A 16,496-nucleotide genomic window follows, 5' to 3' on the forward strand; every position below is an offset into this window, starting at 1 on the left:
CTTTCTGCAGAACACCCAGCATCACCTCTCAAGCCTTTTACACAGGAACAGGAGGAGGTACATTCAGCCCCATGAGCTATTTACTCAGGAATAGGAGGAGGCCATTCAGCCCCTTCGAGCCTGTTACAAAGGAACAGGAAAGGGCCCAGTTAGTTCCCTTGAGCCTGTTACATAGGAACAGGTGGAGGTCCGTGCAACCCCTCAAGCCTGTTACACAGGAACAGGAGGAGGCCCATTCAGCCCCTCGAGCCTGCTACACAGGAACAGGAGGAGGCCCATTCAGCCCCTCGAGCCTGTTACACAGGAACAGGAGGAGGCCCATTCAGCCTCTCGAGCCTGTTACACAGGAACAGGAGGATACCCATTCAGCCCCTCGAGCCTGTTAGATATGAACAGGTTGAGGCCCATTCAGTCCCTCGACCCTGTTACACAGGAACAGGAGGAGGCCATTCAGCCCCCTCGAGCCAGTTGCACAGGAACAGGAGGAGGCCCATTCAGCCCATTTAACCTGTTACACAGGAACAGGAGGAGGTCATTCAGCCCCCTCGAGTCTGTTTTAAGTGAACATTCGAAGGTCATTCAGCCACATTCTTGGCACACAAAGGGTTAACAGTTTTCTAACTGTACGAGGCAAAGAGCTGCTTTCTCACTTGGTACTAACCACTTCCTCATTTTGTCTCACAGTGACACATTCACCCTTTCTAATTAAATACACAGAGGGAGCAGCACAGGAAGAGGTCATTCAGCCCAAGCAGAGCGTGTGGGCAGTTCCTCCCCAGGCGAGCAGTCGGACAGGTCCTGGGTAAGTAACAGAACGATTGGAATTCACTTCCACGACCAACACCATCCTTTGTTGATGTTGTGACTTTATAAAGACAGATTCCAATGATTGATGCCTTGAAAGATTTCCACTGATTATTGAGATCTGGGTGTGAGGCTCAAGTCTGTTATACAGAACATCTTTCTAGCTCAAAAGATGAGGGAAGTGCAGAGACATGAGCTTTGGGATGTCTTGAGTAGGTGAAAGGCGATATAGAAATGCAAGTCCTTCATCGTTTTTCTTTCTTAAAACCTTGTAACTCTCTGCAGAGCACCTATCATCACCACTCAAGCCAGTTACACAGGAACAGGAGGAGGCCCATTCAGTCCCTCGAGCCAGTTAAACAGGGACTGGAGGAATCCCATTCTGTCCTCTTGAGCCTGTTAGACAGGAACAGGAGAGGGTCGTTCAGCCCCCTCGAGTCTATTATATGTGAACATTCGATGGTCATTCAGCCACATTCTTTGTACACATAGGGTTAACAGTTTTCTTACTGTGACAGGCAAAGAGCTGCTTTCACACCTTGACAGGAAACACCTCACATTTTGTCTCATAGTGACACATCAACCCTTTCTAATTAAATACACAGAGGGAGCAGCACAGGAAGAGGTCATTCAGCCCAAGCAGAGCGTGTGGGCAGTTCCTCCCCAGGCGAGCAGTCGGACAGGTCCTGGGTAAGTAACGGAACGATTGGAATTCACTTCCACGACCAACACCGTCCTTTGTTGATGTTGTGACTTTATAAAGACAGATTCCAATGATTGATGCCTTTGAAAGATTTCTACTGATTATTGAGATCTGGGTGTGAGGCTCAAGTCTGTTATACAGAATATTTTTCTAGCTCAAGGGATGAGGGATGTGTAGAGACATGAGCTTTGGGACATCCTGAGGTGGTGAAAGGCGATATAGAAATGCAAGTCCTTCATCGTTTTTCTTTCTTAAAGCCTTGTAACTCTCTGCAGAGCACCTATCATCCCACAGAGGATCAAATTAATCAGTGAAGACATTGTCTAAATGCAGTTCTGATCTCTCGAGAGCTGTCGGACAAGAGGTGGGTTCTCATTAACTCCTTTCTCTTTCACAGCTTGAGGGTGAGCAGCTGATGAAGTATCTGGGAGTGGACAATGATCGGGAAATCTTACTTCCTCCTGTCACTTCTCCAAGGTAATATCAACGTCAGATCGGACAGATTTATGGTCAATAGTCTTTGTAAAGGAGCATTCTTATTGAGCTGTGATTGGGAACCGATTCAGCAGTGAGCTAGTGTGCAAACTCACACCAAGTCCCATTCATCCATCACCCCTGTGCTCACTGATATACACTGACTCCCTGTCTGACAGCAGAATTGGAGGAGAGCAGAGATCTCAGAGGGTTTCAGGGTTGGAGGAGGTGACAGGGATAGAGAGTGGAGAGGGTGGATGGAGGGATAGGAAATCAATGATGAGAATTTGAAATTTGAGTCATTGCTGGACTGGGAGCCAGTGTAGGTCAGCGAGTGACAGGGGGGGCGATCAGCTGAATAGAGAAGCAGGGATAAAAACTGGGGAATTAAGTCTATCCTGATGATAGGACTCGGATAACAATGCCCTGAAATTTGTGTCTTTTGCTGATTTTAGTCAGAATTTCCCATGAAGACAACACAGCAGCTCCTAGAATAGACAGGCTGTTCAGTGTCACACTTCCTGTCCATTCTCACCATGCTAAAAACTTCAAAAAGGTTGCAACGTAACTGAAAGAGAGAAGGAAGGCAAAGCTGTCTGTGTGTAAAACTGTCAAATATTCTGAGTTATCATGATTGTCTCTGATCTGCTGCAGAGTTTATATTTCACAGAATCTTAGCACTTTGCAGCTCAGAGAGAGACCATTGACTCACTGCCTGAAAGGGCGGTGGACGCAGATTCAACAGGAACTTTCAGAAGGGGAACTGGATAAATACTTGAAGGGGACATTTTGCAGGGCTGTGGAGGAGAGAGCAGAGGTGAGAGTGGGACTAATTGGACAGATCTTTCAAAGGCCCAGCACAGGCTCGATGGGCCAAATGTCTTCCTTCTGTTATGGTTCATTCTACAATCTGATCAATTAAGTCCCACATCAATAACTCTTAAGGCTCCCGCTGCAGGGATGGATCTTTGAGAAGGACAGGGAACAAGAGGTTTCTGGTATCATTTTCATATTTCTTGACAATTACATAAGTGTATAGATCTGTTGAATATTTGAGTCTCTAAAGCGTAGAGGTAATCTGCTGTTACGCCCAGATCTTGTGGTCGTAACCTTGTCTGGAGGTGTCTTTAATTGCTCACATTGATCTGTGGGATTGTCATTCTTGGATGTTGCCCCTGGTTTCAATTGACATTTTACCCTTGATGCAATTGGGGAGGCTTTAAACTAATATGGCAGGGGATGGGATCCCGAGAGGAGGTTCAGCAGAGGGAGATGCACAGCCAAAATTAGAAGAGAGAGCAAGTGAACCTGGAAGGCAGAGAAATTATTGGTCCGTTAAGGCTCAAGATAGCGTGGAAAGGTTGGATTGTATTTATTTTAATGCAAGGAATCTGATGAATAAAGCAGATGAGTTGAGGCCACAAATTAACACATGGATGTTTGATGTAATTGCTGTCACAGAGACATGGTTGAGAGAGGGGCAGGATTGACAGCTCAATATTACAGGATACAGGGTCTTCTGGCAAGACAGGGAAGGAGGTAAAAGAGGAGGGGGTATCGCAATATCGATCAAGGAATCAATTATTGCAGTGAGGAGGGAAGACACCTTAGGGGGCTCCTCAAATGAAGCCATATGGGTAGAACCTAAAAACAAATAATGAGCAATCAGATTTCTGGGAGTGTTCTACAGGCCCCGGGACACTCAGAGAAATAGAAGTGCAGATACAAAGGCAAAATTCAGAGAAGTATAAAAATAATCGGTTTGTAATGGTGGGAGTTTTCAACTTCCCCAACAATAACTGGGTAAGTCATAGTGTGATAGTTTTAGAGGGGGCAGAATTGTTAAAATGCATCCAGGTGAGATTTTTAAGCCAGTACATAGAAGATCCTGCAAGAGAGAGGTCTGTCCTGGACTGAATTTTAAGGAATGTAACCAGGCAAGTGGTAGAGGTATCAGTGGGGGAGCATTGTGCAGATAGTGATCTTCATTCCATTAGATTCTAGGTTGTTATGGAAAAGAACAAGGATGGGCCATAAATCTGAGTTCTTAATTGGGGGAAGGCTGATTTTAATAAGATCAAATATGTTTTGGCCAGAGTGGACTGGGAGCAGCTACTTTTAGGGAAATCTGCGTCAGAGCAATGGGACTCATTCAAGAAGGAAGTAGGGAGAGGACAGGGCCAACATATTCCAGTAAAGGCAAAGGGTGGGACCAACAAATCCAGGGAACCCTGGATGTCGAGAGATTTACAGGATTGGATAAAGAGAAAAAGGGAGGCTTATGGCAGATACCGAGGGCTCAAAACAGAGGAAGCCTTAGAAGAGTATAGAATGTGTAGGGGGAATGTTAAAAAGGAAATTAGGAGAGCAAAAAGGGGGCATGAAGAAACATTAGCAGGAAAAATGAAGGAAAATCCAAAGTTATTTTACAAGTACATTAAGAGTAAGAGGATAACTAGGGAAAGAGTAAGGCCCATTAAGGACCATTTGGTAATTTGTGTGTGGAGCCGGTAGACGTAGGTAGGGTTCTAAATGAACACTTTGTGTCAGTGTTCACAAGTGAGAGGGACAATGTGGGTCTGGAAATCAGGCAGAAGGACTGTGATATAGTTAAAGACATTAGAATAGAAAGGGAGGAGGTTCTAAGTGGTCTGGCAGGCTTAAACGTAGATTAATCTCCAGGCCCAGATGAAATGTATCTCAGGCTGTTGAGTGAGGCAAGAGAAGAGATAGCAGGGGTGCTGGCAATAATTTTCAATACCTCTCTGGCCAGAGGAGAGGTACCAGAGGACTGGAGGACAGCCAATGTGGTACCGTTATTCAAGAAGGGAGGAAGGGATAAACCAGGGAACTACAGGCCAGTCAGTCTAACCTCAGTGGTGGGGAAACTATTGGAAGCAATTCTGAGGGACAGAATTAATCTACATTTGGAGAGGCAGGGATTAATCAAGGACAGTCAGCATGGTTTTGTTAAGGGGAGGTCATGTCTGACAAATTTGATTGAATTATTTGAAGAGGTGACCAAGTGTGTAGATGAGGGCAATGCATTTGACATAGTCAACTTGGACTTCAGCAAGGCTTTTGATAAGGTCCCGCCTGGGAGACTGTAAACGAAAGTAAGAGCCCATGGGATCGAAGGCAATTTGGCAAATTGGATCCAGAATTGGCTGAGTGGCAGGAAGCAGAGGGTGATGGTCGAGGGGTGTTTTTGTGACTGGATGCCTGTGTCCAGTGGGATTCCACAGGGATCAGTGTTGGGTCCCTTGCTGTTTGTGGTATATTTAAACGGTCTAACCTTGAATGTAGGAGGGTTGATCAGTGAGTTCGCAGATGACATGAAAATTGGTGGGGTGGTAAATAGTGAGGAGGATAGCCTTAGATTACAGGAGGATATAGACGGGCTGGTCAGATGGGCTGATCAGTGCCAAATGGAATTTAACCTGGATAAGTGTGAGGTGATGCACTTGGGCAGGACAAACAGTACACGGGAATACACAATGAATGGTAGGACCCTGGGAAGTGACAAGGATCAGAGGGACCTTGGTGTGCATGTCCACTGTTCCCTTAAGGGAGTAGATAAGGTGGTTAAGAAGGCATATGGAATACTTGCCTTTATTAGTCGAACATAGAATATAAAAGCAGGAAGGTTATGCTGGAACTGTATAAAACGCTGGTTAGGCTACAGCTAGAGTATTGCGTGCAGTTCTGGAACCCGCATTATAGGAAGGATGTGATTTCACTAGAGAGAGTGCAGAGGAGATTAACCAGGATGTTGCCTGGGCTGGAGAGTTTTAGTTGTGAGGAGAGATTGGATAGACTGGGGTTAGTTAACCTGGAGCTGTGGAGATTCAGGGGGGAACATGATTGAGATGTATAACATTATGAGGGACATAGATAAGGTAGACATGAAGGAACTTTTCCCCTTGGTGGAGGGAGGAAATAATAGTGTTTGATTTGCTTGTTTTTTGGCCGTGTTAACCAGCGTCACTATTTTTAATGATTTGTCTATTTCTGCTCCCAGATCCATGAGCTTATTGTGTGTGATTGAATCCACATCAAAGCTGTAACGTAAACCGAGCTGAGGGGTGATGACACCTCCCCGCTGAGTGAAGTGTCACCTCCCCACTACACCTTCCACCCCTCACACTGTCCGTGTAAACCCCCATCCCATCTCCAGCCTCTCTTTCCCCTCCAAAGTCCTTAAACGTGTTTCCATCTCCCGAATCCGTTCCCATCGTTCCCGGAACTCCATGTTTGAATCCCTCCAGTCAGTTTCCCACCCCAGCCACGGTGCTGAAACAGCTCTTATCAAGGTCACAAATGGCATCCTGTGTGACTGTGACAAAGGTAAACTTTCCCTCCTCCTCCTTCTCGATCTGTCTGCAGCCTTTGACACGCTCGACCACACCATCCTACTCCAACACCTCTCCACTGTCGTCCAGCTGGGTGGGACTGCTCTCCCCTGGATCCATTCTTATCAATCTCATCGTAGCCAGAGAATCACTTGCAATGGCTTTGCAGCATCATCTGAACAGTGTTAGTTTTCACCTGTCCACTGAGGATCCCCAGCTCTACCTCACCACCATCTCTCTCGACTCCTCCACTGCTGCTAAATTATCAGGCTGCTTATCCGACATCCAGTACTGGATGGGCAGAAATTCCCTCCAATTAAATATTGGAAAGACTGAAGCCATTGTCTTCATTCCCCGATACAAACTCTGTTCCCTCACTACCAACTCCATTCCTCTCCCTGGCAGCTCTCTGAGATTGAAGCCAATCTGTTCACAGCTTTGTTGTCCCATTTGATCCTGAGATGAGCTTCCGGCCTCATATCTGCGCCCTCACTAACACCGTCTATTTCCACCTCCGTAACATGGCACGACTTAACCCTGTCTCAGCTCATCTGCTGCTGAAACCCTCATCCACGCCTTCATTACCTCCAGACTCGACTGTTCCAACACACGCTCCACACTCCATAAACTTGAGGCCATCCAAAACTGCTGACCACGTCCTTACTCACACCAAGTCCCCTTCCCTTATCACCCGCTCTGCTCGACGACCGAGACTGGCTCCTGGTCAAGCAAAGTCTCAATGTCACAATTTTCATCTTTGTTTCCTCATTATCCCTGTAATCTCCTCGTCCTCCTCCAGTACCTACAATCATCCCTATCCCTGTAACCTCTTCAAGCCCCTACAACCCTCCCTATCTCTGTTAACTCTTCAAGCTTGTACCGCTTCCCTATATCTGTAAATTCATCCTGCGCAACAAACCTACCAATCTGTGCAACCTCCTCCAGCCACTACAAACCTCCCTATTTCTGTAACTTCCTCCTGCCCCTAAAAGCTTCCTTATCTCTGTAGGCTGCTCCAGTCCCTACAACCCTCCCTACTTCTGCAAACATCTCCAGACCCTACACTCTCCCAATCTCTCTTAACTTTTCCAGCCCCTACAACCCTCCCTAACTCTGTAACCTCCTCCAGTCTCTCCAACCCTCTGAGGACTCTGCGCTCCTCCAATTCCAGCGTCTTGACCATCCCCCGATCCCATCACTCCAACATCGGCAGCCATGCCTTCAGCTGCCTGGGGCCCGAGCTTTGTAATACCCTCCCTCAAACCCTCTCCGTCCCTCTCTCTCTCTCACTCTCTCTATCTCTCTCTCTCTCTCTCTCACTATCCATTTCATCCCTCTTTTAAGATTTACCATAACACCGACCTCTTCTGGTCAGCTGTGGCTAATATCTCCACATGTTTCTGGGTGACATACTTTGTTTTATGACGCTCCTGTGTAGCACCTTGGGGTGATTTGTCATGTTAAAGTTGTTGTGTAAATATAAGTTGTTGCCCTTTGACCCTCGACCCCAGCTTGAGTCTTATTTTTGAGGAAATGTACAACCTTCTTAGATTTCTGTCCAAAATGTCATTTGATTATTTTTATTGAGCCAATGCCAAGCCCCGATACCGAGCGAGAGCCTCCTCATTTGCTGAGTTTAAGCTGATGAGTCAGCCCCTTAGTCCGTAGAGGGGACTCTCCTCGGTAATGTGCAGCCTTGTTTGTGTCTCTCCACAAGCGCATGAGGGGTTTGTACAGAGGCTGCAGCGCTGGAGGGGGTCTGCACAGGGGTCCTGGCCTGTCCTGAGCTGGTTTTAGCAAGGACCACTCTGGCCTTGGCAGCTGAAAGCCAGCCATTGGACAGAGGGGGCCTGTCACAAGGAGCCTGTTAGTCACTCCCCCCCGTGTCTCCTGTGCTCGGATCCAGACCATGTTGGCTGGTGGATCTGGCTCAGGAAGGGTCCTCCCCATGGGACCCCCAGATGGAAGGTGGGTCGAGCGGGTCATTCACTTGCATGTTTATTCTGCAGCTTTAATATTTTAAGAAGGTAAGAATGTAGGAACATAAGAAATAGGGACAGGAGCAGGCCATTCGGCCCCTCGAGCCTGCTCTCACTGATCTGGTTGTGGCCTTAACTCCATTTTCCTGCCTGCCCCCAAACCCTTGACTCCCTTGTCGATCAAAAACCTGCCTCACTCAGCCTTGAGTCTATTCAATGGCCCAGCCTCCACTGCTCTCTGAGGAAGAGAATTCCACAGGGTAGCACCCCTCTGAGAGAGGAAATTCCTCCTCATCTCAGTCTTAAATGGGAGAGCCCTCATTCCCAAACTGTGCTCCCTGGTTCTAGATTCCCCCACGAGGGGGAAACATCCTCCCAGCATCCACCCTGTCAAGCCCCCTCGGAATCGGATATGTTTCAATAAGGTCACCCCTCATTCTTCTAAACTCCAATGGATACAGGCCCAACCTGCTCAACATTTCCTCACAGGACAAACCCTTTAATCCCAGGAATCAGCCCAGTGAAGCTTCTCTGAACTGCCTGTACACAATGATCCTGTTACAATCTGACCAACACCCTGTGCAGCTGATGCAAGACTTCCCTCCTTTTATACTCCATCCCTTTGCAATAAAGGCCAACATTCCACTTGCCTTCCTCATTCCGTGGTGTTCCTGAATGCTGACTATCTGTGATTCATGTACAAGGACACTCAGATCCCTCTGTACTGCATTCTGCAGCCTCTCTCCATTTAAATAATATTCTGTTTTTCTATTCTTCCTGCCAAAATAATTTGTTGCACTCCTCCTCAGTATTGACCATCCCCCCAATTGAGCCTCATCTGTCAATATCAGGTTCAGTGGATCCACAAACCATCCAGAGTTAAATATTGAGATTTCTCTCCCCAGCTGAACCCTCACGAGAGTGGAAAGGTGACACTCCATGAGAGGTGACAGCGCAGGAAGGTTCCTGTGTACAGATTCCATGTCATTACAGTTATCCATCGTGTCTGGAAAACCAACCGCGAGGTGGAGTCAGGTTTAATAACGAGAAACAGATTCCCTGGGCTCCCATAGCCTTTCACTCCAAGGATCACAGTCACGAGTTACCACGGTTCCACCATCGGACCCGGCTGTCTGGAGACCTGAAAGATGGTGACTGTTCCCTGATTATAAACAACATCAGACGGGAAGATGCAGGACCTTATTTTTTCAGAATAGAATTTGACAATGGTCCGAGCCATAACTATTACCCTGTAACCCAGCTTCACGTTTCTGGTAAGTGCTGTGTTATAATTACTCAACAATTCACGTTCAACACTCAATGGGAAATAACACAATCTGTGATGTTTACATATTAACACAAAACACAACTTATTGTAACACACTGTCTGATTCTCAATAACCTGGTGATAGCTTCCAGTTCAGTCCTAAAGCAACCTCTAATACTCACTTTAATATCAATGATTAAATGTATTGACTGTGTCCATCAATGTTATCAGGTTATCCACTCCCATTGATCTCTCTTATTCTGTCCAGAAGTCTGACATTTCGACAGAAGAAATATTCACATTTCTATATAGCCTTTCACCACCTCAGCAATTACAAAATCACTTTACAGCCAATGAGCTGATTCCTGAATTGTAGTTACTGTTGTAATGTGGGAAACGCAGCAGCCAATTTGCGCACAGCAGGCTCCCACAAATTGCAAAGTAATAAATGGCCCATATCGCTGAGTGAATGATGGGGTAGTGCACTGCAAACTCTGGTCTGCTCCACCACCCGCACCCACTATTATCAGTTCAAGTGTCTCGGAGTGAACGTGTATTAAGCTGAGAGACAGAAACACCAAAGTCTCAAAGCAGGAAATTCTCTCCTGATCATTGTAATCTCTCAGATCTGATATCATCCTTGTAAAAGTGCTTTCTCTTGTGGGACTGTGGTTTCTATTTGAACTGATGCTTCACGTTATATTTCTCTAAAAGGATCCATTCTCTGTCTGTTAGATTTCACAGATAAACCCACGATATTCCCTGCTGAAATTATTGCAGGAAAGCGTGTGGATGTAAGCTGCACCTTCAACACAACGTGCAATGGAACAGCAGCACCTGTCTTAACCTGGGACACTCCCACTGATGTACCTGGATCAGTCTCAAACACTGTAACTCAGCATGGTATCACTCTGACCTATACTTCTGTTCTGACCCTAATCCCATTACTCAAACACCACGGACACACTCTCAGCTGCAGAGTGAGATATCCATCTGTTTCATCGGAGCGGACCCTCATACTAACTGTGCAAGGTAAGTACCGACACCCTTCATTCTACATCAGCACTCCCTCAGCACTTACCCTCTGACAGTGCAGCCTGTTCTCAGTATCTACATTCTCAGACCTCTCAAAGTGCTTCACCGTTGATAGAATTTAACTGATCTTTAATTGATTATTGCTGAATGAAGAGACAAGCTGTCTAAACTTTACAGCTCGCACACATTACTCTCCATGGCAACACCTCCTCCAATCAGAGACCACTTGCCAATCAATCAGCACTCTCTTCCCATTAAATATAAATTGTTGTTCACTTCCTGTTGGTAAACCTGTGATCTGTCATGTTGAGTCCTGCCCTGACATCTGAATATCACAATGAACAGAACAAGTTCCAACAATGAGCTGTGGTTGGTGATTCCTCACGTTACATCCAGGGACACTGGAGACTATCAGTGTGTGGCAGAGAATGAACATGGAGCAGTGGAGGGTTTCATAACCATCACTGTGGAACGTGAGTGTACACAGACTTCAACAGCTCTCTCAGATTCAAACACTACACAAACACACACAATTATACAAACCTAAATAGACACCTGCAGACACACAATCCCACATGTATGAGCACACAAAAGGACTCACTCACAAACAAACACACTCGCACATTCTCCCCCATGGGTTACCTGACCTCCCTCAGTGCTACACCGGAGAGTTGACATGGATTCTGGGAATTGTGTTCCCTTTCAAGTTTATGGAAGAACATGGAAATTGCAAAGTCTATTACAGACACTCAGATGCACAGAGATTCTCACAGATACTCTCTGCCTCTCTAACTCTCTATCCTCCTTTAAAAAGCTTCCTGAAACCTAACCCTTTGACCAGGCACCTGTCCCAACTCCTCCTTATGTGATTCTGTGTGAAATGTTGTTTGAGTATCTGACAGTAAGAGAAAGATGGAGAGGTTTACGAAGGAATTTCTGTTGGTGAAAAGCTTACATCATGTTCTCACCTTTCCAGAGCCCATTTTGCACATGATGTCCAATGTCCTTGTTCATAATGGGGATTGCCTATGTAAACATCACGCTGTAGTTACACTCTCCCACCAGTGGTGGCACGGTAGCACTTAACCCTTGCATCTCCCTGCTTTTCAAGCAATTTCACTTCCCAATTTGCTACTACTCACCTCAACCATTCCCTGTGGGAGTGAGTTCCACATTCTCCCCTCTCTCTGGGTAAAGATTGGAACTGTTTATTAAGCGGGGTGTGTAAGTCCGTGGGGGAGTCCATCTCGATCCTGCCCGATTCACACACGCATCCGAGATGGATTTCCACCCGGCGCTAAACGTTTCCAGAATTTTCTACAGCACAATCCTGTACACAGCGATGGAGAGAAACATTGGACAGGGAGTCAAACAGCACAATGATCCATTCTCACCAATGTTCCACGCTAAGGGGAAAGTTCAGATTGTCCACTCTTAGAGTGTTTACAATGAAAACATTCATTCCACATTGAATCCCAGTGGATGGGTCAATATTACAGCAAATGTTGCAGTGATATGAAGCTTGATTGTTCAGCCAGAGTGAGAAATTGAAAGCGAAGAGTCAGTGATGATTTCTTTCTGTGTGTTCTCTAGACAGTGGAGGAGAGATTCTGCACGTGATCCAGATCCTGGGAATACGAGCTGTGATATTCCTTGTGGCTGTTGATATCACTATCGCTGGAGTCTGTGTCTGGGAGGGACAAACAGTGAAAGGAAGTCGACAGACTGTTTGAAGCTTTGTACAGCAACAATCTGGTCAGTCAGTGCGGACAAATAACGTGTGATGTTGGGTTAAGTTGTAATGAAACTGGTCAGTGTCCTGGTTAGGATCACCTTCGTATCAGAGAGGCATTCCAGCACAGTGGGAGCCCATTCAGCCCATTGAGTCCATGCTGTCTCTCTGTAGATTAATTCACTCAGTCCCATTCTTCCTGCTCTATCCCCGTATCCCTGCAAGTTTATTTCCCCTCATGTGTCCGTCCAATTTCCTTTTGAAATCGTTCATCGTCTCCACTTCCACCATCCTCGTAGGCAGCGAGTTCCAGCTCATTACCACTCGCTGTGTTAAAAAGTTCCTCCTCACATCCCCCCTCTGCCCAAAACCTTCAATCTGTGTCCCCCAGTCCATGTACCATCAGCTAATGGCGACAGCTTCTCCTTGTCTACCTTATCTAAACCCGTCATCATCTTGTACACCTCGATCAGATCCTCCCTCAATCTCCTTTGCTCCAAGGAGAACAATCCCAGCTTCTCCAACCCAACCTTGTAGGTAAAATCCCTCATCCCTGGACCCATTCTGCTCAATCTCCTCTCCACCCTCTCAAGGACCCTCACTACCTTCCCAAAGTGAGGAGAACAGAACTGGACACAATACTCTAGTTGTGACCTAACCAGAGCTTTATAAATGTTCACCTCCCTGTGTCTGTACTCAATCCCTCAATTTATGAAAAGCTTATTCTTTCCATCAGCACAAACAGCAATTTCCAAGCGGACTCCCATCAGCAGACAGAGTGTAATGAAACATCAGCATGCCTGCTTCTTAATGTCCGGAGAGAAACCTGGAACGAGAGATTCTCCTTCTTCTCCTCAGCAAGCTGAAACTTTTCCTTATACCTGGTGCTCCCTAGTCCTGGTGTGTGGACTCATCATAACCACGGCATTGTCTGGCTGTGTGCAGCCAACATGGTCGAATAGGAATCAACAGAAATGTGACGTTGCTAAACTCTGTTCTCTGATTGGAATGTGCTTTCTGAATGCTGCACCTTTTTCATGCTGTGATTGATTGTAAGAAGCATTTGGGTTATGAATAAAATTACATTGATTAACACAAGTGATTAAAATGCTCAGCGAGAAATATTCCTGTTGTGTGCATGAACTTCATGTGTGCATGAGCCACAGACATCAGATGCAATTTTGTGCAATTTGTACAATGTTCTTCAGACAGCGCAGCACTCCCTCAGTTCAGAAACTCTGACAGTGCAGCACTCCCTCAGTTCAGAAACTCTGACAGTGCAGCTCTACCTCAGTTCAGACCCTCCAACAGTGCAGCACTCCCTCAGTTCAGACCCTCCGACAATGCAGCACTCCCTCAGTACTGACCCTCCGACAGTGCAACACTTCCACAGTACTGACTCTGTAACAATGCAGCACTCCCTCAGTACTGTCCCTCCAACAGTGCAACACATCCACAAAACTGACCCTGTAACAATGCAGCACTCCCTCAGTATTGTCCCTCCATCAGTGCTGCTCTATCTCAGTACTGACCCTGTAACAATGCTGCACTCCCTCAGTATTGTCCCTCCGTCAGTGCTGCTCTATCTCAGTACTAACCCTTCGACACAGCAGCACTCCCTCAGTACTGACCCTCCGACAGTATAGCACTCCCTCAGTACTGTTCCTCCAATAGTGCAACACTTCCACACTACTGACCATCTGAGAGTTCAGCACTCCCTCAGCACGGAGTGTTGACCTACATTATGGGATTGAATTCCCTGGAGTGAGACTCAGACCAGTGATTTAGGTAGGGTTGTAGAGGCTGTAGGAGGTTACAGAGATAGGGAGGGTTGTGGAGGCTGTAGGAGGTTACAGAGATAGGGAGGGTATTAAGGGCTGGAGGAGGTTACAGAGATAAGGAGAGTTGTAGAGGCTGTAGGAGGTTACAGAGATAAGGGGGGTTGTAGAGGCTGTAGGAGGTTACAGAGATAGGGAGAGATGTAGATGCTGGAGGAGATTACAGAGATGTGGGGGTTGTGGGGGCTGGAGGAGGTTACAGAGATAGGGAGGGTTGTGGAGGCTGGAGGAGTTTACAGAGGTAGGGAGGGTTGTAGAGGCTGTAGGAGGTTACAGAGATAGGGTGGGTTTTAGAGGCTGTAGGAGGTTACAGAGATAGGGGGGTTGTGGGGGCTGGAGGAGGTTACAGAGTTAGGGAGGCTTGTAGAGACTGTAGGAGGTTACCAAAATAGAGACTGTTGTAGGGGCCACAGTAGGTTACAGAGATAGGGAGAGTTATAGTGTGGAGAGGAGGTTTTAGAGTTCAGGAGGATTGTAGGGGCTGGAGGAGGTTACGGTGATTGTGAGAGTTGTGGGGCCTGGAGGAGGTTACAGAGATAGGGAGGGTTGTAGGGTCTGGAGGAGGTTACACAGATAGGGAGGGTTGTAGGGTCTGGAGCAGGTTACAGAGATAGGGAGGGTTGTAGGGTCTGGAGGAGGTTACAGTGATGGTGAGGGTTGTGGGGCCTGGGGGAGGTTACAGAGATAGGGAGTGTTGTAGGGACTGTAGGAGGTTACAGAGATAGGGAGTGTTGTAGGGTCTGGAGGAGGTTACAGAGATAGGGAGGGTTATAGGGGCTGGAGGAGGTTACAGAGATAGGGAGGGTTGTCGGGGCTGGAGAAGGTTACAGAGATAGGGAGGGTTGTAGGGGCTGGAGGAGGTTACGGAGACAGGGAGGGTTGTAGGGGCTGGAGGATGTTACAGAGATAGTGAGGGTTGTAAGGGCTGGAGGATGTTACAGAGATATGGAGGGTTGTAGGGGCTAGAGGAGGTTACAGAGATAGGGAGGGTTGTAAGGTCTGGAGGAGGTTACAGAGATAGGGAGGGTTGTAGGGGCTGGAGGAGGTTACAGAGATAGGGATTGTTGTAGGGGCTGGAGGATGTTACAGAGATAGGGAGGGTTGTAGGGGCTGGAGGAGTTTACAGAGATAGGGAGGGTTGTAGGGGCTGGAGGAGTTTACAGAGATAGGGAGGGTTGTTGGGGCTGGAGGAGGTTACAGAGATAGGGAGGGTTGTAGGGGCTGGAGGAGGTTACAGAGATAGGGAGGGTTGTAGGGGCTGGAGGAGGTTACAGAGATAGGGAGGGTTGTAGGGGCTGGAGGAGGTTACAGAGATAGGGAGGGTTGTAGGGGCTGGAGGAGGTTACAGAGATAGGGAGTGGCTGAGGAGGGATTGAAAACAAGAATGAGAATTTCAGGGGAAATGACAGAAGGAAATGATGTTAAATTCATAGAGGGCGACAATATTAAAGGCACGAACATAATAATATCAAACTGCGGAAGAGACCGGTCTATCTGGGGGGTAGACGTAGGGTCATGTGCAAGAAACACCTCACCCAGAGGGACATCTCTTAGCTTACCTTCGACAAGGAGAAGAAGTGACTCAGCTGCAGAGAGAGCAGCAAAGTCAGAGTGAACAAGACAAGTCGCAATTTCATCTGGGAGCTTCCCATCTCTGCCTGTCTCTTCTGACCTTCTGGCTCTGCTTTGATGCTTTGGTTTGTAACTAGAGGAGTTACTGTTCTTTATACCTGAAACACTGGAAGAGGACAGCCGGGGGTGGGTATCTGTGTGGTATCACACCCATTTCTGGATATTGCAGTGTCGATGTTCCCTGTCCCACTGGCCTGGGACCAGCAGTAAGGTCACTGGGATATTGACTGTCTGGCACCGAGAACTATCAGTCCCTCCACAACGCCCTTCACCTTGTGCAAATATGTGTTCATATTGACGCAACACAACATAGCAAAAACATAGGGGCTGGTTCTTATGTCGGCAAATCAGGTGAAGTCCACGCCCCCTAACCCCTTCCTCCTCTCATTGCTCCTCCTTCCTGACAGACACTTACTATTTTACAAATTGTGTGCGTTGCTTTTATTTTGGACAAGGGGCCTCGAGGGGGAACTGATTTACGCTGAGTTTTAGGGGTTAACAGCCATGTCATGTGTTGATCGGTCAGTGTTTACCATGTGGAGACTGTCTGTCACCAGCTTTGTTAATGGTTTATCCAGGAACATTGAAGGGCATGAACGTTCTTGCTTTGTATGGAACAAGTCACCAACTGGGTTCAGACATCGACTCAGACTCACATCAACATAAACTGGCTTCTGACA

At 47.0% G+C, this 16,496-nt stretch overlaps 1 protein-coding gene across 1 annotated transcript; it reads left to right on the forward strand.

Annotated features, from left to right (window-relative positions):
- Positions 1 to 8,242: 8,242 nt before the first annotated feature.
- LOC121274001 (myeloid cell surface antigen CD33-like) lies at positions 8,243 to 13,431 on the forward strand. Its single transcript, XM_041181135.1, has 5 exons — positions 8,243 to 8,301; positions 9,306 to 9,586; positions 10,315 to 10,611; positions 12,208 to 12,369; positions 13,083 to 13,431. The coding sequence occupies exons 1-4, from the start codon at positions 8,243 to 8,245 to the stop codon at positions 12,345 to 12,347; spliced, it is 777 nt and encodes a 258-aa protein (XP_041037069.1). The 3' UTR covers positions 12,348 to 12,369; positions 13,083 to 13,431.
- Positions 13,432 to 16,496: the final 3,065 nt, after the last annotated feature.

The sequence above is a fragment of the Carcharodon carcharias genome (assembly GCF_017639515.1).
Source record: "Carcharodon carcharias isolate sCarCar2 chromosome 29 unlocalized genomic scaffold, sCarCar2.pri SUPER_29_unloc_15, whole genome shotgun sequence".
NCBI classification, from domain to species: domain Eukaryota; kingdom Metazoa; phylum Chordata; class Chondrichthyes; order Lamniformes; family Lamnidae; genus Carcharodon; species Carcharodon carcharias.